Here is a 26,811-nt window from a genome sequence, read left to right on the forward strand (position 1 = left end):
TTACTCTGAAGGTTGACTCATCCAGTCTGTGAAGCTGCGGGCTTGACGCATCTTCATCCTCCTCCTCCTCCTCCTCCCAGCACCTCTGTCACGTTGCGCGGCTCCGACTCTTCTTTCAACCCGGAGCCGTGAGGCGGGACGCGGCGGCCGCAGAGCGAGCAGATCCGCGGGTGAAACCTCCAGAGAGGAGCCGACATGTTCATCTGAAGGGTTTGTTTCCATGGAAGAGCGGCTCCGCGGAGCAGAGACCAACCCGGACAGCAGACTGCGTCCTCAGCCGCCGCTGCGCCTTCCCGCCACAGCGCGCGCCTCGGACTGCCATGTGAAGCCGGAAGGTGGATGTGGGCAGGTGGAGGAGCAGGTAAAGGTAAGAATCTGACCGGCGGGCTCCACCTGCAGCGGGCTTCGGTCCGCGCACTCTTCACCTGATGACACCTGGTTTCATCAGCAGGACAATTAGGCGGAGTCCCTTCATCCGGGAGCGAGAAGGAGGAGAAAAGAGAGAGGGTTTAGATCTGGTTCGTTCCTGATTTAGACCTTATTTAAACCAGGTTCAACCCGAGTTTAAATCTGGGCTAAATCAGGTTAATATCAGGTTTTATTCTGGTTGTTTTCGGGCCCTGAAGCGGCCCGTGGTTCTGATGGACATGGAGTCCAGCAGATGCTAAACTCCACAGGTTGGGCAGGGGGGGTGAATGGTGTGTGTGTGTGTGTGTGTGTGTGTGTGTGTGTGTGTGTTTGGGGGGTGGGAGGGGGGGTCATTTCGAGCTACTTCAAAAAAATCCCAGATTTTCCGTCTCATCCTGACCTCCGCTACATGAAATCTACCTGAATTATAAATGACTCCTCTTCCTCCTCTTCCTCCTGTCTGTTCTCTCTCTCTCTGTAAATGTATTCTTCCTGACGGGCAGCATGTTGAGGGGAAACCCTCCTGGGAGAGATTCGAGGCGATGAAGCGACTTGGTCGTCGAGTTCGGATCGTTTTGAGACTCGAACCGAGTCCACAAGTTTTTTTTTGTTTTTTTTTTTTGTTTTGTTTTGTTTTGTTTTCCTGCGTCGAGCCGTTGGAGGCTGATGGACGGAGGAAGCTGCTGCCGCCACCAATCCCAGAGACTGAAGAGCGGGTGTGTGTGTGTGTGTGTGAGGCGTTTCCATGGCAACCTGTCAGGGGTGTGTTTGGTCCCTGGAGGAAAGAAGCAGAGAGAGAAAAGATGAGAGGCGCGGAGAAAAGAGAGAAAGATAGAAAGTATCCCTCATTAGGGGGCGTCATCCCCTCCGGTACCAGATCAGCTGCATCCAGAACCGACCCAATATGGGTTCTAGATTTCATCCTGAAATCCAGAAAAATTAAAGAACTTTCGGTTCTGTTCGGTTCAGTTTGGTTCGTTTCAGTTCTGCTCGGTTCAGTTTGGATCGGCTCGGTTCTGTGGTATTAGCTGGATCAGGACGGCAGCTGATCCCAGAGGAAGCGGCTCCACATGGCAGCAACAAGTGGCACCAGAAGGAGGATTTTATTTTTCTGTTATTGATCCAGAGATAAAAGCAAAGCTGCTACTGTATAAGAACCTGGCCAGGTTCTGGTTCTGGTCGTGTTGCTTCTGGCGGAGCATTTGATTCGCCAACGTGACAAATAAAAACTCTTTACATCATTTTCTATAATCGTATTAATACCAGGCTGTCTGACTTCACTGTTCATATTTAGAATCAATAATCTGATATTTACACTGCAGGAAAAATCAGAATAAATGTGATTCATCCGCCGCTACGGCAACACCATCAGGCCAAAACTGTGAAACTGTGGTGGGGAGGTTTCTGCTCGGCCTGGACTGTTAAAGCATAGAAATAATATTTAATTTAATGAGTTTTTCCATCCTGATGAACCTCAGACTGAGTTCAGTTTGAAATTATTTTTTCTTTTTTAATTATTTTCTTTTTATTCCTCGTTTATAAAACAAAAAAATGCCCAGGAGTTTCATTTCCTCCACAACGAGGAAATGAAACTCCTGAACATTTTATTTATAAAAGGAGGAAATGAAGAGGAAGTGATGACCTCTGGCAGAGAAAAGGTCAAACGGTGGCAGCATCATGCTGTGCAGACAGAAGCTGATTTTTTATTTTATTCAGTTTCTTTCTTCGGGTCAGATTATGATCCTACATTGTGCAGCCAGGATTTGACTAGACTGGATGTTTAGATTATATCCGAACCTTTTTATTCTCAAACGTTTTATTTTGGTCTCCATGGTAACCCAACATTATAAAACTCACACATGGAAACTTTAATTACCTTGTAATTCTGCAGCATCAATAATGAATAAAATAACATTTATGTGGCTGAATTGACCTCGATTTTAGTGTAAAACTTTAGAAACGTTTTGTGTTTCTACAGCAGAGTTTTAATAACCTGGAAAGAGAAAAACAAAAACATAACTCCATATTTCTTTGCAAAGCAATAAATCAAACCACAGAGGGAATAATTAAGAGTTTAATCTTTGCTCACCTTCTTATTGCAGCTGATTCACATTATTTTCATTTAAAGACAGAAAATCATTTTCTCATTGAAACAACAGATGATCAGCTAGGAAAATATTATTTAGATTTTATTTATTTGATTTAAAATGGCATCTATTTTTATTATTTCCAGCAGTCAATAGAAAAAAACAGAAAAGATAATTAACCTAATCCTGGCTCCGCCCCCTCATCTCCTGGCTCCGCCCCCTTCATCCTCCCTGATTTAATAGTGCTTCTTTACATCGTCTAAAAACAGAATCTGTAACTTTGTAACTTGATGTCGCTTCTATTTAGTTTATTTCACTTTAAAATGCCCGCCTGGTGCCGCGCGGCCAGTTGCACAAACAGACAAGGATGGAAATCAAACTTGTCATTTTATTGCCTAACGTTTAATGAGGAAAGATGGCGGCGATGCCAGCAGCCGTCAGTTATAATGACTGTCGGCCCTCGGTGGATTTACAGCAAACAGTTATTACAAGGTAAGAAGATTAACATTCATTTACTTTATAGTGATTAGAAGGATATCAAATATGGCGTTAAGGAGAAGGTCTAGCCATTGGTAACCATGGAGACAGTGCACCGTCATGTAGCCTAGCATGTATGGAAACAGCTGGTTAGCATCCCGTCTTCTGTCCGTTTCTAAGGCTGCTCCGCTTTAAGGAGAAACGCCGTTTATGACAGTTGCATAAATTATGTGGTGTGAATTCAGGAAAAGTAGGTAATTTGATCAACACGTCATGGTGGAGGAGGAATGGCTCGGTTTCTAAGCTAGCTGTTTAAAACGTTTAGAAATCCGGCCGCCGATGAGCCAATCAGGCGAGTTACGATCACAGACAGATTAGCTGGACTGGAACTAGAAGGAGCCACGAGAAACTGGCAAAAACTCCGTTCATTACTGCCGTCCATCACTTCCCACGTCCATCATGGCGCCTGCGTTTATTAGTGACGTAGCTGCAAAGGGTCCGTTTCAGATTCTCAGCAGACGATCAGCACAAAACACAAAAAACTGAAGCTAAAGCAGCATTTAGTGGATCATGATATTTTATTTTCATATTCAGCATCTTTTCTGATCAAACTGAACTTTTTTCTCATTAAACAGTTTTTATCTGTCAAACAGCAGAACCGACTCAAACCTCGCGTTTTAAAATATGAAGGAAATGTTGCAAATGGTCTCCGTTTAAATAAATAAGCAGCATAAACTCCAGTTTGTTTTTATGGGTTCAGCCAGCAGGGGGCGCCTGGGCCAGTAGCTGTACAGGTGGGTTCAGGTTGGACAGGTGCGTCAGTAGAAACGTGAGAAATTAACAGAGTTTTAGGTTTGGTCTGGGATCAGTTATTGTAGCTGCTGTGTTTGGATCAAATAATCATTCATATTTGTTACAGAATATTACTTTACTGTAAGCAGTGCTGATAAAATACTTAATTTAATTTGATCTTTAGTTTTAGACAACTTAGTGATTGAGTTTAATGGAAAAGTGCTTTTGGTGGAAATAAAATTTAGTTTATTTCTCAGTAAAATAGATAAAAAATATGGAATAAAGTTAATAATTAGAGGTAAACTCTTCAGTTTCTAACGTTTCAATTTCTAGTCGTTTCTAGTGACTAAAACGTTTTTTTTATAGTAAATACCTCTTTTAATTACAGAAATAATGTAAATATTTATGCGGTAAATGAAGAGAAAGTCAAGTGTTTGATGCTTAAAATGGTTAATTTATTGGTTATGTTACAGTACAAATGCAGAGAAGTTAAACATTTATGAATTAAAAAATATCTTCAATAAGACTAATTAAAAACTATTTCTTTTGTAAGTTATTCAACCTGCTGCTGAATATTTGAGATGAATTCAGAAAGACGTTTCGATTTTCCTCTGAGGTGAAAAAGACGTTTGTGGCTGAAGCAGAAACGCTGCCGGCTGCTTGTCTGACCGCAGCGTTGGCTCTTCTGATGATGGAAAATAATAAAACCGTTTTTGTTCTGCTGGATTTGATCTGCTCTGGATTTAATGAATAAAATCGTCACCAGTTCAGTTCTGAGCTGCAGAATCGACCCAGCAGCCGTTTCACGTCTCTCTGATCAAATGATGGAAACTGTAACAATGCGATGACATCACAGGAGAAGTACGGGGCGCAGTCTCAACGCAGCCGGACTCCCATGAAGCTAACATCTTAGAGCTGTGATCGGAATCATGGAGGATTTTTGTTTGTTACTCTGAATGGTGGAAGTGAAGGGAAAACCTCTCATTTAAAGGCCTGAACTGGTTCTACTGGTCTAGTTGGGTTTTATTCCAGTATGAAGTTCATTACAGATCAATTTGTCAAAATGAGCGGAAGCGGCTCCTGGTTGCCATGGTGACATGCAGGAAGCATCTGAAGAGGGAAAGTCAAAGTGTTTGAAGTGAGGACTGGAAACGCGCTCAGCTTCCAGCGGAGGGAGGGGCTGAGAATGGCCACGCCCTCCGAGGTGGAGCCACCAAGCCTCAGCGGGACTAGGATCCGGATCCGGACATTTCTGATGCTCAGACCAATGCTTCATTATCAGGGTTCTGCAGAACCAGTCCGGTCAATAATTCAGCTTCATTAGAGCAGAAACATTAATAAATTTACAGTCTGCTTTCTGCAGCTTGCTGCTTTCTCTGACTGGCCGTCATGAAACCAGGAAGTTTAGAGTCACTAACAGGATCAGAAAGTTTGAGTTTCCTGATGAGGTCAAACACATGAAACAAAAATAAAATGACGATTTGATCATTTGACTGCTGGGATCAACAGATCAGAAAGAAAAAAGGCCAAAACGTTTCAGAAGATTTTTCCAAACGGCTGAGATTTTAACAAAAACGGTTTACTTTGGAAAACTTTGAGTCCAGCTGGATAAAGAGTCACTGATGATGCAGCAGCTTCCCGCAGGAAGTCGGTTGCTTTTAAAGATCCGCCATCTTGTTTCCATTTTGGAGTTTTAAAATAAGAAAACCTTTTCAAGAAGAAGATGGAAACATTTTCTTCCATGGGAAAGGTGTTGATATTTATGGAAAGTCAATTTAAATGAATGTTGCTGGGACGTTTAGTGGCACGCAGTGGTGGCTTTTAATCAGGGCAGCTGCCCAGGGCGGCATTAGAACGGGGCAGAGCGCCAAGATCTATAAAATGAAACAAACTGAATCTCACCTGACTGTATATGTTTTGTATGAATGCAGTGGATTCTAATTGGTCGGAGTGACACTGGGAAAAACCTTATTAAATCTGTATATTAGGAGCTGAAGTTCGCTGAAGCAGGAACATTAGATTATTGTTTTATATTGTATTTTGCAGTATAACATCTGCTATAAGTTTAGCTTTGCAAATGAAGCCAGAAGTTTTAGTGATTTTTGTTCCTTTTACATTGAGTGTAGATATTAGTGTCACTTAAAGAACAGATTTCATGTTTTAGTTCCACTTTTAGCTGTTAACAGATAAATCATTCAGCAGTGGAGACTGACTCCGCCTCTTCACGGCTCAGATGATGAAATGTGACACAAGCCAAAAGTCAGATTGGATCTGAGCTTCACCTGCTGGCCCAGCCCTGCCCAGAGGCATGCTGGGAAACGAGCAGGATTTGACTAAACTGGAGCGGAGAAACAGGAATGAGGTCAGAAGTCAACAGGATGGCCTTTGTGAAGCCGCTCCGTAAATGGCAAAAGAGAATCTGGCGGAAAACTAAATGTTTAAAATCCGCTGGTTCAGGCTGCAGGATGCGCGGTGGTTCAGCGGTTCAAGTTTCATCTTATTGAAAATGAAACTTGACGGTGTGATGTCACCGACGATGAGCGCCGTCTTCCTGAGCTGTAAGTAACTAACAGCCTCATCCAGACATTTAGCAGACTCACTCAGCTGAAGAGCCAAACAAGCCTCAGATCTGAGCAAATGAGACGTAAACGGGCTTCATGGTGGGATTCACTCACAAAATATCCTGCAGCTCCACAAACGTAACGTCATCATTTGTTTTGGCAGCAAATGTGCTGCAAACATTCCTGCGATCCAGGAGGCCTGAATAAATCAGAGCGCCTCGCTGATCATTTAACGCAGCAAAGCACTGAGTGAAAAAGGAAAAACCAAAGAATCTGAACGTCATCGTCATGGCAACGACGTTTATAAAGTTACAGGAAAAATCAGCAGAAATAATTTGGGTTATTTATAGGAGGATTTATTTTTTAAGTTATTTTCATCATGTTAGTCATTCTGTCATAAATGTTACAGTTTCAAACTAAATATTTAGATAACAAGCTAAGTAGTTAGCATCAGCCTAAATATGTAGCTAAAATCTACATGTTTAGTTGGCAATAAACTAAGTTTTTAGTTAGTAAGCCAACTCTTTACCTCCAAGTTAAATATTTAGATCAGAGCTAGCTTGGCTAGCTCACAATTTGCAAATTGGATGGATGGATGGATGGATGGATGGATGGATGGATGGATGGTTGGTTGGTTGGTTGGTGAACGATTTGTTTTAAGCTGAAATGTTGAGAAAGAAAGGAGGAAAAATGATCATAAAGAACAACATGAGATGTTATTTTTATTTCATCGATAAGTAGATTTGCCTATTAGCTAAATGGTTAGCTTGCTAACTGAATATTCAGTTTGGAACTGTGACATTTAAGGAAAAACATGATGTAAAATGAGTGCCATTTTTTCCTCTAAACTTGTTCTGGTTCTGATGGGACCAGAACAGGTTAAATGACCCAAATTATTGCTGATCATTTTTAACTTTAAAACAGAACTGATAGCAGTTTGCATCGAGTCTCTCCTAGATGCTGTTTGGTTGTCGTGTGCAGGAAACAGATTCTGGTTTCTGCTTCAGTTGGTCATGCCGGACCGGTTCTGGTTCCACCAGAACCGGCTTGGGATGAGGATCCGGCCGCCGCTGCTGGTCTTTGCTCTGGGGTTTGTCTCTGGGGTCATCGGGGTCATCCTGCTGCAGGAGGAGCGGCGTCCTGCTAATGGACAGTAATGGACATGTCCTGTTGGATGGCGTCTCTGAGGACACCTCCTGTCAGCGCTGAGATGCGCTCCATCATCCGAGTTCATGTAGCTGCCTGGCCAGGGCCCAGTGGATTCTGGGAAAATGAGTCAGACGTGGCAGAGCGGAGGACTGCCGTTATTAAAATGTTCTGACCAGAGAACCTGGACCAGAACCTGGATCAGAACCAGAACCTTCCGGTAAAACCATAGCAGCAGAACGCTTTGTATGAAGTACAAAGATATACTTTAAAGTTTTTGGCCACTTTATTAGGTACACATTGCCTGCTCTGACACCGGCTTTCCCCTTCATAGCTGCCATTTAATCATTTATTCTGGAAAAACTCTTTGTGGAACTTTATTAAAATGTTTAATCCAACTTATCTCAAGGTCTATAATTGCTAAATTGCATTTAATTGACAAAATTAGCTACATTTTCAATTCAAACCCCATTTCATCTGCTAAATAATTGAATAAAATATTAATATGAACTCAAACTTCATTTATAGTTTTTAATCTTCAGGTTCTTCAACCGTCAGATTGGAGCAAAGTTCATCTTTCCAGAGTTTCTCTGATCGTTCGTGGAGCTTCTGTAGAAATGTGGATGCTAACATTAGCATTAGCTGCTACATTTTAGCATTGAAATGCTATTTTAACTTTGCTGCTAGGCTAACTCCTTTTAGCACAACTTGAACACAACAATAGTCTTTTCTAGTGTCCAATCATTTCGTTTAGAAACAGAAATAAACCCAGTGGGACCAGAGAAGCAGCTTGTTGTTAGCGGATGTCGGTGTGCGTCAGATTTACTGTTGTACCAGAAACATGTGAATACAAAGTTCTGGTCAGATCTCTTGTATGTAAAAATTGTGATTAATTGTGTTAAAATTTGTGATTAATTAATCCAAATGAAGGCGTTACGGTCAGCAACAGAACCTGTACTTCCAAAGGGGAGGATCATGAAGTAAATGAGTTCTGAGATTTATTTTATGGACTCAGAGTGAGTCAGTAAACACCAGAGATGTGTTGTTCATAATAACCTCTCATTCTTGTAGTTGGGAGGAAATAAAGCGTCTTTCTGTGATTTGGGGATTAAATCTCCGGTTAGCTGGAGCAGCTGCCACTGTTTGCTGTGTTTCTCTGATGGAAACGAGACGTGTTGCTAATGACATCTGCTAATGAACGCGAGCGGCCCGCTGTCCTCTGGACCGCAGCTGTTTTGTCCGCCATGACTTCTTATTGATTTTCTGGCACATGCTGTTTTTTCTGAATGCTGTAATTTGTCAGACTTATGACGCGATGCAGCTCTGATGATGCATTCAGTTTGCCATGAAGCAGGTGGCTGAACCTTTCTGTGCTTCCATCTACCAGATCATTATTTTCTGAATCAAGCGCCGCCTCCCAGAGGATTTCACATGTCAGAGATAAACCTGGAGTTCTCCTATTGTGGCTGATTCAGTGGAAAATTTCCATTGTGACTTTACTGAGGCGAATTCGTCTCATGCAGAGTGCGTCTGATTGTCAGTGCATGCGTGTTAATGCGATTTATCGTGGGATTTTACTGCTTAAATGGTCCATATCTGCTCCGGTCCCAGAAGTCGCCATTTCTCTGGCTGGCTGCCGGGTTGCCAGTTGTGCACGGAGCAGGTAAACAGCATGGGAAAGCGTTCAGCTAGCCCACGCAATCATGCTCTGATGTGATGGTGTTTCATCAGCTGTCTGGGTTTAGAGCGCGGCGCCTCGGGCTTTCATCAGGACTCGGATTTAAATGAACACAAACTCCAGTGACTCTGCTGGATAAAAACGTCTTCATAAAGAATAATTCATTCAAACTAATCTAAAGTGATTCCTGTGGGTCCTGTGGCTTTCTGCCCAAGGTGACTTATCACACGGGGAGCCATGCTAAAAATGTAAAAAATGATTCATGCTGTAAGAAAATCTTTCAGCTGATGACCAGGCCTGTTGCAATAAATCAGTTAATTACATTTAAAACAAGATCAATAACTTCTGTTTTTCTCTTTCTACCAAAAACTGGACGATAAAAGTTTTCTGTTTTTGTCTCAACTAGTCATTTTTGAAAGAGACTTCATAATTCATTTTATTTGTTGTTTCTGCTTTTTGTTTATTTATTTTGGATATTTAAAATGTCTTCCAGCTCCAGAGTTAAATGTTTATTAGAATTTAACATTTATTGACCTTATCATCAGGTAAAATTTATGATGCCAGAACTACTAATGACATTGAAGTTGGTGTCTGATTTGTAGCAGAAAAATATATCAAAATTAAATTTCTTTAAATTTAAATTTCGTTTTGTTTCTTTGAGAGTTTCTAGTTGAGTTTTGCACACATTCAGACTGATTTGACCAGAAGTTGGTTATTCCTAACTAAAAACTGAAGTTTGTGTCTGTTCAATCTGGCTGTGAAAACAAAAACTGGCTGTTTCAGCTTCTTCTATTTTCATCTCCAACCTGGATTACAGAAACTGAAGGCTGTAAAATCAGATTATTTTTAGTTTTGAATGTTCCTGATGAGTTGGGTGATAAGAATTGGGGTTTGAGGTCGGGTCTCCTCAGAGGTTCTGTTTGGTTCTGTTCATTACAGAACCTGCGGTGTTGGTGAGGTCATTTTGACTGCTGCAGGCTTTTGTTTGCAATAGCAGAAGAAAGTGTTGAACCTGATTGTAAAGTTAGACGGCCTGATTGGCTCAGAGGTCTGATTCAGTCGATCAGCAGGTCTGTGAGTGACGGAGCTGAATCTCTCCAATCATCCATTAGCACGTTTAGCCTGCCGTCATGCACCTGTCCAGGTAACAGAGGAAAGCAGACAGGATGTGAGACTGGTTCTGGGTTTTCAGTCAGCAGAACGACAGGCAGTTTAAATGTCTCCTTGTTGTTGGTGACGTATCGTCTCTGAAACAGGAAGAACATCTTCTGATCGTTTCTCTCTGAAGGCGCTGATAAAGTGAAACATCCTGTTTGAGTCAGAAGACCAGTCAGACGTTTTATTCTCTTCTACTGGGAGCTGAACTGGGCCTGCAGGTCTTGGTCAGTGGGAGGAAACCAAACGCTGAGCTGGTCACAAACTCTTTGATTGATCTCTGACCTCTGGTCCTCCAAACCTCGGTCTGAGTTCGGTTCAAGTGAACTCTGGTTTGGGTTGAATGTGAACCAGAGGCCGCTCCAAAAGCAGGAAGTGGACTACAGCGCAGGGAATTCTGGGAAAAAACAACCAAAACAAGAGCTTGTTAGCTTCAGTCTCAATATTTAGTTGGTTTAGTTAGCTAAACTGTTTAGATAAATATTTTGCTATTTAACTAACATTTTTGAATGAATGAATAACATGAAGAACATGTGACCTTTGATGGGGTAGTATGATGTAAAATTGAGTTGTTTTTTTAATTTTCCATCATGTTTCCCTCATCAGAAACAAACCTGGAGTGTTGCTTTGATTCCTTCATGTTTGAGAAATCCTTTTGTTTCCATGGCAACCATTCAACTGCTAAACGTCTGGATGGACCTAGCCCTGCCTTCAAGGCCCAGCTCTTCCTATCAGCTGCGGTTTCCAAGCTTCGGATTTTTCATCTCAAAGAGCAGCTCCTCCCCTCTCAGCTCCTTCAGACTAGCCAGCAGCAATTAGCAAGCATCTGCTGAGCTCATTATAGGAGCTGCTGCTCAGAGCAATGCTGGTAGAAATGTAGTCAAAGGGTTAATAGGAGCCATGGTGGGGTGACTTCCTGGAGGCGGGGCCTCAGAAAGAGCAGGAGCTGCTTAAAGAGACAGAGGCCCAATTTGAAGAAGTTGAATCAGGAAGTCAAGTTTCTTTTAAATCATATTTGATATTTATGGCATTTTTAACAACTGAATTTAACATTGATTGTGCTATAAAATGGAAAACAGAATAAAAATCAACCTCCAGTTTTTTCTCCTGACAGGCTAAATAACCAAAATTATTGCTGTGAATTTTTTAGCCCATAAACTAGTTTGAAAGGCTAATAGCATCATTCTATCAGGTAGTGACAGTAATAGTAGCAGTTCTCCAATGCTGGTAATTTTTGGCTCTTAAGCAGTTCCATAACGATCCTCTGCTCTGATTGGAGGAACTCCATCATACTTTAAATGCCTGTAAAGGAAAAATCTCAGTTAGATATCCATGTTTTTAGCCTCTGATCAGATTTATTGTGAAAACACTGCAGAAGGTCTGTCTGCTCGTTGAGCGGTGTAATCCGGGCCACTCGGCGCCTTCAGCAGAACCGACTGTTTCATCCCAAAGTCACCTTGTTCCTCAGACTGACTGGATGGGTTTGGAGCTCGTGTGATTCTCCAGAGCGATAGCAGAGATTGCTAATCCGTCAGACTGATTTGGTGACAGGCGGAAGTGCTAATCCTGCGGTTTCATTCAGTGCCAGTGAAAACCGCCTGACGCCCCGCCGTGGGCCCAACGGGGAAAAATACAACTTATTTCCAGGAAAATCATCAGAAAGCTTCAGGTTTGGACCCAAATACCCACAGATTGGCTCTGACTGATGGACGGGACCCAGTCTATTATTAACCTTCATCACATTCAGCAAAACAGGAAAGGGTTTTCTTTTCATAAAGGAAAACCTTCATAAAGAAAACGTTCAGCCAGATCAGCAAGAAGAGCTTAAAACATTTGGAGGCAGCGCCTCGCTCAGCATGGAGCAGAAAACTGAAATATTTCTAAGAATCAAATGTGGCGGCTAGAAATGGACAGACTGAATATGAATCCTCCTGATCCTCTGCAGAATAAAATGCTGAGTGCAAGTGAAGCTGCCGCAGCTCGTTTCTCTCCCCACAGAACCCAACCGAACAGAACCGGAGAACAGGCTGCAGCACCAAACTCACGAGTCCAAACATCTATCTGATAAAGGAGAACCACTCAGCCTGTGATCTCAGTCCCAATTATTATAAAATAATTTCCTAAATGTTGAGTGGAGAAAAGGTTTGAGTCCAGAACCGACAGAGGAGAATAACAGAACCCAGTTACATAAAAATATAAAATGCAGTTTATTTTACTGTTTGAAGCCAAACCATTCAGGACCCTAGAATGATTTCATCCATTCAGTTGAATCCTTTGTGCTTTTACAGGAAGGTTATTATGAGCGTTTTGAATCAGAAGTCATTTTTAGAAGTTGATTCTGTTTTGAATTTCAGAAGCTAATTAGCAGCTGATTCTGAAAGTCCAGCTTTGTTCTGCTCTGCTTTCATGTGGATGAATAATTTCATTCTGAATGAATGGGCTCCACGTCACCACAATAATAAAAATTATTTTCAGCTCGTCTTGACATAAACAGCTGGTCCAAACTCATAAAATCTGAATTCTTCACTTTCAATAAAAATTAAAGTTTATTAGATATTAATTTCTGCAGGTTTCCCCTCAGATTTCCACCATTTATCTGAGGTAATAATTAGATTTGGAGATTGGAAGGGCTAATCCTTAACTCCCAACACTCATTCTTTGTCATATTCTCTTTCAGTCAGTATTTGGACTGGACCGCTCCAAAACGTCAGTACTTCCATTCAGCAGAAACAGCTCTGCTTATCCACCTCCTCTTTAAATGTGTGTAACCTAAAGTGTTGTGGCTAACTATGCAGAGATTAAACCAATCAGAAATACAGTACAGACCAAAAGTTTGGACACACCTTTTAATTCAATGAGTTTCCTTTATTTTCATGACTATTGACATTGTAGATTCACACTGAAGGCATCAAAACTATGAATAACATGTAACAATAACAAAACTAAACAAAAAAGTGTAAAACTGAAAATAGCCCTTATATTCTAGTTTCTTCAGAGTAGCAACCTTTTGCTGTGATTACTGCTTTGCACACACTCTGCATTTTCTTGATGAGCTTCAACAGGTCGTCACCTGAAATGGTTTTCACTTCATAGGTCAACCTGCCCTGTCAGGTTAATAAGTGGGATTTATTGCCTTATAAATAGTCATGAAAATAAAGAAAACCCATTGAATTAGAAGGTGTGTCCAAACCTTTGGTCTGTACTGTATGTCAATGGTAAACAAACCCAAACCTAGCTACTTTGTTACCCATGGTTGTAAAAACAATACCTTGTTGCCACGGTTACACATCTAAACATCTGCCAGTAAGAAAGACAGCGTCAAGAGGGAAAAATCTAACAACATAGTTAGCTGATCTAGCATAGCTGAGCTAACAGCATTATGCTAGCATCATAAAGTGATTTTTTGGCCTTGTGTTTCCAGACCAAAGCTAATATTTCTAAGCTAGTGCTACATTCGTTTCATTTTAGAGGTTCTGCTCCTGTTTCCAGATGAAAGCGTCCTCCATCACTAATGTGGAGCTCTGGTTCACATCTGACTCTCTTCAAATGGAGCAGAACTACGGATCAATAATCAGATCAATATGGATTCCACATAACAGCAACAGGCTGCTATTAGCACAGAGCAAACGCCTCCCAGCAGCTCAGAGGCATAAAAACCAAAGACGGAACAGGAAGGAAACCCTGCTATCAGAGAGGAGACGGTTCTGGTTCTGGTTTCATAGTGTGCTTTTGAAGTGAAGCAACATGGCCGCTGCGGCCCTTTTGGGAGATTTTATTATTGGTGTCAGGGTTTGAGTGAAGCCGGAGATAATCCTGACCTTTGACCCCCTGCCGAGAGTTTAGCTCTATAATAAAGCTGATTTGCTTCAGATTACACAGAAGTAGTTTTATTATTTAAACGTGGCGGGAACAAAGCGCCGTGACCGGCCGGGCCGGGGAACCGGTACCATGAAAAATGGATGAGTTCCTGAGACTAAAATTAGACAGAAACTGAAGCTGGTGAGTGACCTTCAGGTAGCAACAGGCAGGAGGAGAACCGCCAGAACCAACCGGGTCCTGGAACGGGTCAGAACGTCGCTCCAATCCTCCAGCACCAGACATTCATATTCCCTGAATAAAACAAATAAAACGACTCATTGATGAATATAAACTCTGACCATGAATCGGTGGTGCGTCTCCCGCAGGGCGCCATTTTAAATCTAGACTAACAGCAATAATTATTCATGTTCATGTTTTCACTCATTTCTCTAATCGTGTCACAAATTTTGTTAGCAAGCTAACTGTTAAGCTCTAAACTACATATTTAGCTTTGAACTAGATAAATGTAAACTAAATAGCAGTTTAGTTTACAAACTAGTTTAGTTTGTCAACTAAATACTTACGGACTAAGTATTTAGTTATAGATATTTAGCTTACAAACTAATATTGTAAGGTGACTATGCATCACAATATTTAGCTTTCAAACTAAATATTTAGTAAGCTAAGAGCTAAGTACTTAGCTAATTTAGCTTCAAATTAAGTTAATTTTCATCTGCTCTGCACTTCCTGTTGCAGATGAAAAAATGGCGACATCCGTAGGTGAAAATTATAACAAAGATATAAAATGTTTGAAGTAATTCTGAGTTTTTGCGAATCAAAAATATAAATCAAAAAACTTTTAGGTTAAACATATTTAAGTCAACATGTTCAGCTAGTTGTGGATTTTCCTCAGATTAACCTATCAAGACCCTGCAGAGCAGTGACATCATTATTCTGGCATTTAGCAAACTGTAATAATGTTGATAAAATTAACGAACCTAAAACAGGTAAATACTGAGTTCTCCAGGGTGTAAAAAGCCTTTTTTTAAATTTTATTTTATTTTATTTAACCGAAACGCATTTAATTGTGCAACACCTTGTTGAAACAATAATTACTGAGATCATAAATTTTAACACGTTTTGTTGAATATTTTCTTTTACTTTAATAAAGTTACAAACGTTTTGGATCTTTGAATATTTTTCATAAGCGCGTCAGAAGAGGAAGTTCTGGTTTCAGCCTCTTGGTGGCGTTCAGTTTGTCATTTACTGCTGAGATCGACTGAAAACCTTCCGCGATCCACCGGTCAACCGCGATGGACGCATTGAGCACCTCTGCGCTAGATTGTTCCTCTTTAGATCCAAAGATAATAACTGCAGTTTGGGTTTTAAGCCAATTTATTTTTCATAATTTCAATTTGCTCGATTCTGTGGTTTATGGAAATGCAGCAACTTTTTGTCATCCAGACAAAGACATTCATAGCAACCTCCTTGACCAATAAGTCATGCTGGGCTTGATGGGGGCTGTTACTGGGGGTTTGGTGACAGGGTGCCGCGGCCTCAGAGGCAGCAGGAGCAGCGAAGCAGAAAGCAGCTCTTTAATTGGCCGACAGGAAGCAGACGCTCTAAATAACCAGCAGGAACATGAATCGAGATCCTGCTGCCAGAAAACTGAAGACATTTGGAGGAGGAGAGGGAGATGAGGTCCTCCATACTGCAGGTTTTTGGGTTCTGCTCGGTTTCATCATGTCTCGTTCTCTGTTAGGATGGAGTCCCAACTGCTGGACCCAGCAGAACTCTGAGGTTCTGGATGTTTTCTAGTGAGTCTAAATATACGGTTCGGCTCAGAGAGACGGTTCGGGATGCACGCCGCGGCGGCCACTTGGGGCCGGCGAAGGACGGTCATCAATCTGTGATTCCTCCAAAAGCTGCTTCATGGTGAAGTGGTCGGAGCTGGATCCTCCACTGGATCCACTGGGATCCTCTTTCTTTTGGATCTGATCCCGTCTATGGCAGAAACCCGTAAATAGCAGATAAAACAAATTGGCTTCATTTCCCTGATGACTGAAGAAACGAGGTCTGAAGCCAGAAACATCCAGAAGGTCCAAACTGAAGTTCCAGTCAGAAATGAATAACTTTGTCAACACTTTGTGAACAAATAAGCTATTTCCCCTGAGGATCAGTAAATTATATTCTGTTCAATTGTACATGTGAACATCCTCTTACTGGCTAATATGCCAGTAAGAGGATGTGGACTATCAAAATAAAAGCTGGCTCTTGAGGGTTTGTGTATGAACTCCAGCTCGGTTGCTGTAAACGCCTCGGTTGCCTTTAAACGTCTCGGTTGCCTTTAAACGTCTCGGTTGCCTTTAAACGCCTCGGTTGCCTTTAAACGTCTCGGTTGCTGTAAATGTCTCGGTTGCTGTAAACGCCTCGGTTGCCTTTAAACGTCTCGGTTGCCTTTAAACGTCTCGGTTGCCTTTAAACGCCTCGGTTGCCTTTAAACGTCTCGGTTGCTGTAAATGTCTCGGTTGCTGTAAACACCTCGGTTGCCTTTAAACACCTCGGTTGCCTTTAAACACCTCGGTTGCCTTTAAACACCTCGGTTGCCTTTAAACGTCTCGGTTGCCTTTAAACGTCTCGGTTGCCTTTAAACGCCTCGGTTGCCTTTAAACGTCTCGGTTGCCTTTAAACGTCTCGGTTGCTGTAAACGTCTCGGTTGCTGTAAATGTCTCGGTTGCTGTAAACGCCTAGGTTGCCTTTAAACACCTCGGTTGCCTTTAAATGCCTCGGTTGCCTTTAAACGCCTCGGTTGCCTTTAAACGTCTCGGTTGCTGTAAATGTCTCGGTTGCTGTAAACGCCTAGGTTGCCTTTAAACACCTCGGTTGCCTTTAAACGTCTTGGTTGCTGTAAACGTCTCGGTTGCTGTAAACGTCTCGATTGCTGTAAACGTCTCGGTTGCCTTTAAACGCCTCGGTTGCCTTTAAACGTCTCGGTTGCCTTTAAACGTCTCGGTTGCTGTAAACGTCTCGGTTGCTGTAAACGTCTCGGTTGCTGTAAACTCCTCGGTTGCTGTAAACGTCTCGGTTGCTGTAAACGTCTCGATTGCTGTAAACGTCTCGGTTGCTGTAAACGTCTCGGTTGCTGTAAACTCCTCGGTTGCTGTAAACGTCTCGGTTGCTGTAAACGTCTCGATTGCTGTAAACGTCTCGGTTGCCTTTAAACGTCTCGGTTGCCTTTAAACGTCTCGGTTGCCTTTAAACGCCTCGGTTGCCTTTAAACGTCTCGGTTGCCTTTAAACGTCTCGGTTGCTGTAAACGTCTCGGTTGCTGTAAACGTCTCGATTGCTGTAAACGTCTCGGTTGCCTTTAAACGTCTCGGTTGCCTTTAAACGTCTCGGTTGCCTTTAAACGTCTCGGTTGCCTTTAAACGTCTCGGTTGCTGTAAACGTCTCGGTTGCTGTAAACTCCTCGGTTGCTGTAAACGTCTCGGTTGCTGTAAACGTCTCGATTGCTGTAAACGTCTCGGTTGCCTTTAAACGTCTCGGTTGCCTTTAAACGTCTCGGTTGCTGTAAACTCCTCGGTTGCCTTTAAACGTCTCGGTTGCTGTAAACTCCTCGGTTGCTGTAAACTCCTCGGTTGCCTTTAAACGTCTCGGTTGCTGTAAACGTCTCGATTGCTGTAAACGTCTCGATTGCTGTAAACGTCTCGGTTGCCTTTAAACGTCTCGGTTGCCTTTAAACGTCTCGGTTGCCTTTAAACGTCTCGGTTGCCTTTAAACGTCTCGGTTGCTGTAAACGTCTCGGTTGCTGTAAACTCCTCGGTTGCTGTAAACGTCTCGGTTGCTGTAAACGTCTCGATTGCTGTAAACGTCTCGGTTGCCTTTAAACGTCTCGGTTGCCTTTAAACGTCTCGGTTGCCTTTAAACGTCTCGGTTGCCTTTAAACGTCTCGGTTGCTGTAAACTCCTCGGTTGCTGTAAACTCCTCGGTTGCCTTTAAACGTCTCGGTTGCTGTAAACGTCTCGATTGCTGTAAACTCCTCGGTTGCTGTAAACTCCTCGGTTGCCTTTAAACGTCTCGGTTGCCTTTAAACGTCTCGGTTGCCTTTAAACGTCTCGGTTGCTGTAAACTCCTCGGTTGCTGTAAACGTCTCGGTTGCTGTAAACTCCTCGGTTGCTGTAAACGTCTCGGTTGCTATAAACGTCTCGGTTGCCTTTAAACGTCTCATCCTTTGTCTTAATTGAGTTTCTGTAAAAATGGAAGCGTCTGAATAAGATGGAGGGAATGTAAGCGGGTCAGACGGACCCGTTTCTGCTCCACCAGGCTGGACAAAGCACTGCTGCTAGTTTGGTAATGTGTAACTTTGCTGCGTTGCTGGTTTGTGTTTTTGGTCAAACGGGTCTGAGCGTCAGACCTGGAGGATCATGGAGGTTCTGTTAATGTTCTGCTGAACATTATTGGTTCTGGTTCTGCTGATTCTTCAGAACCAAAATGTTCTGGGATTTTCCTGAGCACAAACCATCTTCTGGTTTCTCAGAAGCAGATTGTTTTTCTGTCTGACTTATTTGGAGGCAACCGTTGCCGGCAACAGCAACCAGCCTGGTTAGACCTGAGCTGCTCCTGCTGGTTTCTTTTGAGGGATTCTGTTCTGTTCTGTTCTGTTGCTGGTCATCAGCGAAGCAACTTTAGAGGAAAAGTGACGGCTGAGCCAGCAGCAGACTGGATGGTTGAGGCATCAAGCAAAGTGCTGATGTTCAGACGGATCAAAGCCTCGTCAGTTTCAAGGTTACGCTCTCCGACGTCCCTGGGACGGATCTTCAGTCCAAGGACAAGTTTTCCCGTCTTTGGAGAGTCAGCAGATCCTTTGAAGTGACTCAGCAGCCGTCAGATCGGCTTCAGTCTCAGAATCCACCAAAACGCTTCTTATCTGCTGCTGCCGTGAAAATAAAAATGTTTCCAACGTCTGACATGTAAGACCACATCTGAAGAGTTAAACAGTCAGAAATGAGCAGCAGTAGTTTATTTAGCCTGTCATTGGAGAGCAATGGGAATTAATCATTTATAAACTAAACATTTAGCTAATATAAATGAACTTGCTAACAGAAGTGGATAACCAAAAACAGATGTTACTTTGTGTGAGAGGAGAGGTCAGCAGAGCTGTAACTATGATGGAGGCAGTAAAGAGGGTCATTAGCATCATCGCCGTAATCTTACTGTCACATGAATATTTGGGTCAGTAGTAAATCCTGCAAGATATTCACTGCCAGTAGTTTGCAAAATGAGCTGTTGTCGTTTAATTAGCAGCAACCAGAAATGAGATTCTCTCTGCAGAGCCGACTGCCTCAGCTCACATCAGGAGGTTTTTCTTTAAATAGAGGATTTCAGAGGGAGCCGGGTAAATCTGCTGGCAGGTCCAAGTCCACCTGGCTGCAGCAAACAGGAAGAGACGGACCGCTGTCAGTCTCTTACCTTATTTGGAAATGGGGCCATTGCACTCCAGAAGTGAGGGGGGCGCTATTTCCTATATTATCCGCGGTCTCTCGTTTTTATTTTCTTTTGAAATCTGTGATATGTTTTTATCTTTAGGAAGGATTTTCACTCTCAGCATGAATTTGAACTTCTCTCTTCTATTTACTTCAGTGCAGCTCACAGTTTTTAACAGATTCTGTAGTTTCCTGTGAACTTCTAAATCTGCTCCTTAGTCGCATCTTTTCGGGCCTGATACTGCCTCTAGTGGTGTGGGGTGGTAACACAACTAATATAATTACATTACTAAATCAGAATACCACAAAGTCTTATATTTCAGCAGAGAGCATCCATCCTCTTTATTCATCAGTTTGAGCCTCTGAGCTGAAGGCGTTACTCTGGGAACTAAGAACATCTATTAGAAATCATTTATTGACAGTGCAATAATTATTCTTAGCCAAACTAAATGATAACATTTACTTGTAGCCTGCTAAGAGTTTTACTCTATGCATAAATTGTTGATAATGTGATTCTATGAATATGATTTATTTATTTTATCGTTTTGGAGTTGAAGGAAAATTTCCATGTTGATAGACTAAATAGTTTAACCATATTTTTTCCTATATAATTATAATTATTCATCCGGTGAGGCGGGAGGAGGAGCAGAGCCAGGAGGGAAAGCCAGGTGGACCGATACCAGACGGACAAACGGGTCCAACCGACCCGGTTCTGTTCTGATTCGCTTCCTCGGAGGAGCTGAAACAAACCCGTTACGTGATCCTCCTCCTGGATTGTTTTTTTTGTTGTTGTTTTTTTTTTTTCATTAATTTGATTGGCACACAGCGGACGGGAGTCGGGGTTTGTGGTTGCCGTGGCAACGGCCTGCTCTTTGTTAAAAGGCTACGTTGCTGGCATCTCATGTGTCTGCGCTGCGATCGATAATAAACCCAACCAGAACCAGCAGAACCTCCACACCACTCAGCTTGCAGAGAGGAGGAAGAGGATGATGAAGATGATGATGTGGCAACAGGAGGAAGGAGAGATTAGATGGAGATAGGAGGAGGAAGAGGAGCGCTGCTCCTTCTGCCTCATCCAGGATCTTTTCTCTGTCACTCACTGATATCAAAGTAAGGTGTGTGTGTGTGTGTGTGTGTGTGTTTCTCTCTGTCTCCGTCTCTCCCCCTCTCTCCTCACTCTCTCTTCCTCTCTCTCTCTCTCTTTCTGTCTCTCTCTCTCTCTGTTCGGCTTCTCCTCCATCAGGATTCCGGTTCGGTTCCGTTCTCCTCGCGGCTCTAATTGGTACCGATGTCCGCCAGCTGAATGCAGATTTTGCGGCTGTTGAGGCGGTTCTGATCAGCCCAACAACCTGTGGCTGCTCGGAGGTTTTCCGGCTCCCGAACCGAACCCGAATCCCGAACCCGGCTCCTCCTCACATCTGGTTTAAGAGCCGCAAATTGACAATAAGCTTCCAGCTTTAAGGACTGAAGCTCCTGTTAATCTGCGCGCGCAGCTCGTCATGACGCGCCGATCAGTTGAAATGAGTTTATTATGGGATGGAGACCTGTTGCTGAATCATGAATCATGCTGAAGGAGAGCAGCTGGTGGCCGTTTCCATCCTGCAACTTCATAGGCAAAGATGAACAGCAGTAATTTGAATATTATTAATTGGGTTAATTTTTCAGTCATATTTCCATCGTTGTTCATTCATCTAGAATGTAAATATTTAGCTCAAATTTAAATTTTAAGAAATCCGCTCCAAACTAAAAATTTTATTTAAAAAAGTATTTAGCTAAATATTTTTTGTTTGAAGGTATACAAAATATTGCTAAATTAATTATTTAGCAATCTAAGTATTTCTTTTAAACTAAAGTTGGTAAAAAATATTTAGTTAGCTAAAAAAAATGTACTTTATTTAGCAATCTAAATATTTGTGTTTGAAACTAATAATTAACAAGTGAAGTATTTAGCTGCAATATATGTAATATTTAGTTCTGAACTAGCTGGTATGCAAATATTTAGCTACCTCAGCGCTAATTGTTTAGCTAATATGCTAATTCACTAACAGATGAATGGATGTTGAGTTTCAAAATAAAAGCCGGTAATAATCTAGTGTGTGATCCATTGGGAAACGTCTGTATTGATCTTTAAACAGCTGAACTGTAGGGAGAACAACCACATGTTGGGTCACTTATCAGGTGATCACGTGATCCAGCGATATGGTTCTGAAACACTGACTTCTTTTAAATCTCAACTGAAAACCCACCTGTTTAGGATTGTATTTGAAATGTAATCAATTACAAATTTATTGATGTAACTTGACTTAATGATTGATTCTATATTGCATTGTGATTCTGTGTTTGTTATGCTGTAAAGCACTTTGAAATGTCTTGCTGCTGAAATGTGCTATACAAATAAAATTTGATTGATTGATTGATTGATAAGGGCGATAGGGCGCCATCTTGTGGGGGGCGCTATAGCAGACAATCCTAAAGACTGCTAATTACTTTTAAAAACACCTAAATATTTAAATAACCATTAAAAACTGCTTTTTGTATTTACTCAGGTTATCTTTGTCTCATATTGGGATTTATTTTATCTATAAAACAAGTAAATATGACAGGAAAGAATCTTTAAGGGGTTGAATACTTTTTCACAGCATTTTTTTATAGCAGAACTGGAGAAAATTACACCGATGTAATTTTTAAAATGTTTCCAGTGATAATTATGGAAACAATGGATGACTTATTTACCCAGAGGTTTGCTGGTAAATCTGCTGCAGGGTTTAATAATAGCAGCAGCTTATTTTAGGTTTGCAACCAAACACACACATTCACACACACACACACACGCACATCGAGTTATCCTGCAAAGGGCGTTTAGCCTGGCTGCAGCTAGCAGAGGAACATTTTAATCTCATGAAACATTTCACTCCTTCACTCTCTGCCTCAGTTTCTGCTCTGCAGGCAAAGAGAAAGACGCTGAAAATGGAGGAATGTGTTCAGACTAGGGTTAGAAGAGTTTGGGTTTTTTATTATTATACTTTTATTTCATTAAGATTTTTGTCTAATTCAGTTGGAATTAACACATTTTTAGTGTTTTCTTGTTTTATTTAGTTAAATATTGCATCAGTTTAGTTTAGATTTGATCAGTTTTTCATATTCAGGAAGGTCAGAGTATTGTTTTGTGATTATGTGAACATTGACTGGGTAATGAAAACCCAACAGAAGGAAAATGTATTTAATTTTTGTCCAACAGCCGATCGACTCTGGAGTTTTATCCAAAGATTTTCTGTCGCCACTTTGCAGACTAACGTACGTGAAGCGAAATAATTTACCGACATCAAATCACGGTTTATGTGGGGAAAAAATAAATTTCACATCAGTTTGAAAGGCTGATAAAAACGAATCTTACATCTATAATTTCTGTATGTTTTGGTTATATTTATAAATGCAGGATATTGTTCCAGTTACGTTTTTCCACATTAATTACTGTTTTTATTTATTTTAGTGAATGAAAATGATTTCTTACTATCAGTTTTAGTTATTTCATCATGTTTTTGTTATTACAGTAACTTTGATGCAGCTGAACTCTGAACCTTCAGAGCCACATAAAGACGGTTACAAAGTCGGCCTCCTGTCACCTGGAGAACGTTTCCAGGACTGAAGAGAAACTCATCCACTTACATTGATTACAACAACAGTAGCTGAGTTTACTTTAAATGTAAAATTCCAAAATTGAAAGTACAAAAAATAAATTTACTGAGTGGAAAAAATGCAGAAAAAACATGTTTTGGATCAAAAGTTGTTCTGCTGGGACGAGTCGAAACAGTTTTCACATCATGAATATTTTCATGTTTACATCGCTGACATGATTTTAATGACTTTAAGCTTCTTCAGATGTGATTTTAATTTTCCTCATTTAATGGAAATATTTCCAGCGTTTTATCAGCCTGGCGGGTCACCAGGCTTTACTTCATCCCTGCCAGGCAAAGAGTTGTTTAATTGTGAATCGGAGTGTTATACACCACTAACAGTACCAGCTAGGTTTACAGTCTAAATACTTTGAACTGGGAATGCACCAGCTGCACCTGTTAGCATCACACACTATTGTTTCCAAGTCGTGATGAAATGTCGTTCACCTCCATATTTTTGGAACTTCCGACATGTTTTAGCTCAGAAACATGGTGGCCTGCCTCGGCACCGCTAGCAACAGGAGTAGCAGGTTTTCTGGGAGAAACTCTGACTGCAAATGCAAAATAGTTTATTAATTTATTAGAGGAGGACAGACAACGATCTGCAGACTTTTGTTGCTATGGATCAACATATTTCACGTTTATTGATCATTTTCACGATGGAACTGGATAAAGCGTAATGCCTCAGCTGGTGATTGTATGATGTTTTTATGACTTTTTATTTTTATATTTTTAAGAAGGAAGGCTCTTTGAACTGCCTTGTTGCTGAAATGTGTGATACCAGTAACCCTGGCTGATAAGGTCATTGATTGATTGACTGACTGGTTTCCTGCTCTGCTTTGTTGCAGGGCTTGTTGGTGATGTTGCTCTGTTTGCCGTGATGGTGGGTAAGAGAGCCATACGGCGCCTCCTGCTGGCCGGCGGCCTGCTGCTGGTCCTGGCCGGCTCCGCCTCCGGCTGCCCTGCGCGGTGTGAGTGCTCCGCCCAGACCAAGTCGGTCAGCTGCCACCGCAAGCGGCTGGCCAGCATCCCGGAGGGCGTCCCCATCGAGACGCGCGCCCTGGACCTCAGCAAGAACAAGCTGCGCCTCATCAACTTCTACAACTTCTCGTCGTTCCTGCAGCTGGAGGACCTGGACCTCAGCGACAACACCATCAGCGTAGCCGAGCCCGGCTGCTTCCATTCCAACGTGGCGCTGCGCTCACTCAACCTGCGCAGCAACCAGCTCATGCTGGTGGCGAAGGGCGTGCTGGCGGGCTTGACCAACCTCACGCACCTGGACCTGAGTCACAACCGGCTGGTGGTTCTGCTGGACCACGCGTTCCAGGACCTGCACCGGCTGACCTTCCTGGAGGTCAGCAACAACCAGCTGGTGTTCATCTCCCAGCGCGCCTTCACGGGACTGCTGGGCATCCAGAGTCTGACCCTGGAGCGCTCCAACCTCACCGTGGTTCCCACCGACGCTTTGGCCCACTTGCACAACCTGCTGGAGCTGCGCATGCGCTTTCTGAGCATCAGCTTCCTCAAGCCTTTTTCCTTCAAGCGGCTGACTCGCCTGCGCCACCTGGAGGTGGATTCCTGGCCCCTGCTGGAGAGCCTGCCGCCACTGTCGCTGCACGGCCTCAACCTGACCACCCTGTTCATCACCAACACCAACCTGTCTGCCTTTCCTGGAGCGGCGCTGCGCAACCTGCTCTACCTCACGCACCTCAACCTGTCCTACTGCCGCATCCAGCACATCCAGCAGGGGGAGCTGGGGCCTCTGCCGCAGCTGCTGGAGCTCCGCCTCCAGGGGTCGCAGCTGCTCTCCATCGAACCCCTGGCCTTCGCGGGCCTGAAGTCCCTCCAGCTGCTGGATGTGTCCCAGAACCGGCTGGACTCTCTGGAGAGGGCCGTGTTCGCCTCGGCGGACTCCCTGCAGCGGCTCTGCCTGGGCGGCAACCCGCTGGTGTGCGATTGCCGGTTGCTCTGGTTGCTCAGCAGCCACAAGCCGGCTTCGCTGCAGATCCTGGACCTGCAGCCGGAGTGCAGCGCACCGCAGCACCTTTTGGGCAAATCCCTACTGGACCTCAAGGAGCCGCTGGTGTCGAGGTACATGACCTGCACCAAGCCGCGGGTCGGCCCCAACGCCACGCAGCTGCTGATGGCCGACGAGGGCCAGCCGGCGCGGCTGAGCTGCACGGCAGAGGGAGCGCCGCGGCCCTCGGTGGTCTGGATCACGCCGCACAGACGCTACGTCACAGCCAAGAGCAGCGGCCGCGTGGAGGTCCAACCGGACGGCAGCCTGGAGATCAAGGCGGCGGAGCTGCATGACAGCGGCGTGTACCTGTGCATCGCCAGCAACCCGGCGGGCAACGCCAGCCTGTCCGCCTCTCTGGCCGTGAAGAGCCTGGGGACCGGCGACAGGCTCCACTACAGCAACCGCAGCTCCGGCTACCTGACAGAGCCCAATGGCACCTGGGGCAACGGCACGGTGCTGTACAACATGACGGTCCCCATCGACATGAAGACCATCCTGATCTCCGCCGCCATGGGCTGCCTGTCCTTCCTGGGCGTGGTGGTGTTCTGCTTCCTGCTGCTGTTCGCCTGGAGCCGGGGCAAAGGGCGACACAAGAACAACTTCGACATCGAGTACGTCCCCCGGAAGTCCAACGGCGGCGGCGCGGATGTGGCAGAGACCAGCGGCCCGCGGCGCGTCAACATGAAGATGATCTGATGGACGCTACGGCTTCAGCCAGAAAACAAAATGTCTGTTTGTTTTTTTAATGACAAAGTGGATTTGTGACAAACGAAAGTGATGTACTGTTTAGTGGCTGTGGGTCTGACGGTGGTCTAGTGATCAGTGGACTTGTGATATATGATGTTCATAATGTACACTCAATATAAATCTATAACCGACATATCAATATGGGACTGACATCGTGCTGCGAGTGACTCAGTGACGCGATGAGTAACAACGTGGCATCAAGGTGAAGGAGGGACAGACTGCAGCGTCACGACCGAACCGTCCCATCTCAGCTGCAGCCTGAAAGACGTGTGTGTGTGGGCGTGTGTGTGTGTGTGTGTTTCTTTGTGCATGTGCACGCATTGCCTTTCTCGTGTGGTGGAGCAACTAAGCGTTGAGGTCCAAAGTGTTTTTCTTTCTTTCTGGGTTTTTCTACCAGAAGCAGGTGTTTGTATGCAAACGCGAAAATGAATCTACTGACCAAATGCTGCAGAAACTGTAACATAGATCAGCCCCTTGTAGAAAAACTTCTGGTTTTCTAGACTTGAAAGGCGTTTCAGGAAAACGGGTCTGCTGCTCCACTGCACAGAAACAGAGAAACAGAAAGTCGTGTCGAATTTTATATCATAATAAATCAAAGGCAGACAAAAAGAGTCGGTGGCAAAGATTTATGGCCGCTGGGCAACTGGACCCTCTGCAGGTTGATCAGACCGTTTAACCTTGGCCAGGGGGCAGTAAGGAGGTCTGGGGGGCAGTAAGGAGGTCTGGGGTCAGTAAGGAGGTCTGGGGGTCAGGGGTCAGTAAAGGGTCAGGGGTCAGTAAGGGGGT

General features: G+C 43.4%; 1 protein-coding gene across 3 annotated transcripts; it reads left to right on the plus strand.

The window, feature by feature from the left end:
• Positions 1-26,735, plus strand: lingo2b (leucine rich repeat and Ig domain containing 2b). Of its 3 annotated transcripts, none has more exons than XM_028001366.1 (2): positions 1-367; positions 24,107-26,735. In XM_028001366.1, exons 1-2 carry the CDS (start codon positions 340-342, stop codon positions 25,972-25,974), a joined length of 1,896 nt encoding a protein of 631 aa, XP_027857167.1. In that variant the 5' UTR covers positions 1-339; the 3' UTR covers positions 25,975-26,735. The 3 variants fall into 3 exon arrangements, with proteins under 3 accessions (XP_027857167.1, XP_027857166.1, XP_027857168.1); XM_028001365.1 differs by lacking the exon at positions 1-367 and adding an exon at positions 2,853-2,987; XM_028001367.1 differs by lacking the exon at positions 1-367 and adding an exon at positions 20,279-20,694.
• Positions 26,736-26,811: the final 76 nt, after the last annotated feature.

Source organism: Xiphophorus couchianus, chromosome 19 (assembly GCF_001444195.1).
Source record: "Xiphophorus couchianus chromosome 19, X_couchianus-1.0, whole genome shotgun sequence".
Classification (NCBI taxonomy): domain Eukaryota; kingdom Metazoa; phylum Chordata; class Actinopteri; order Cyprinodontiformes; family Poeciliidae; genus Xiphophorus; species Xiphophorus couchianus.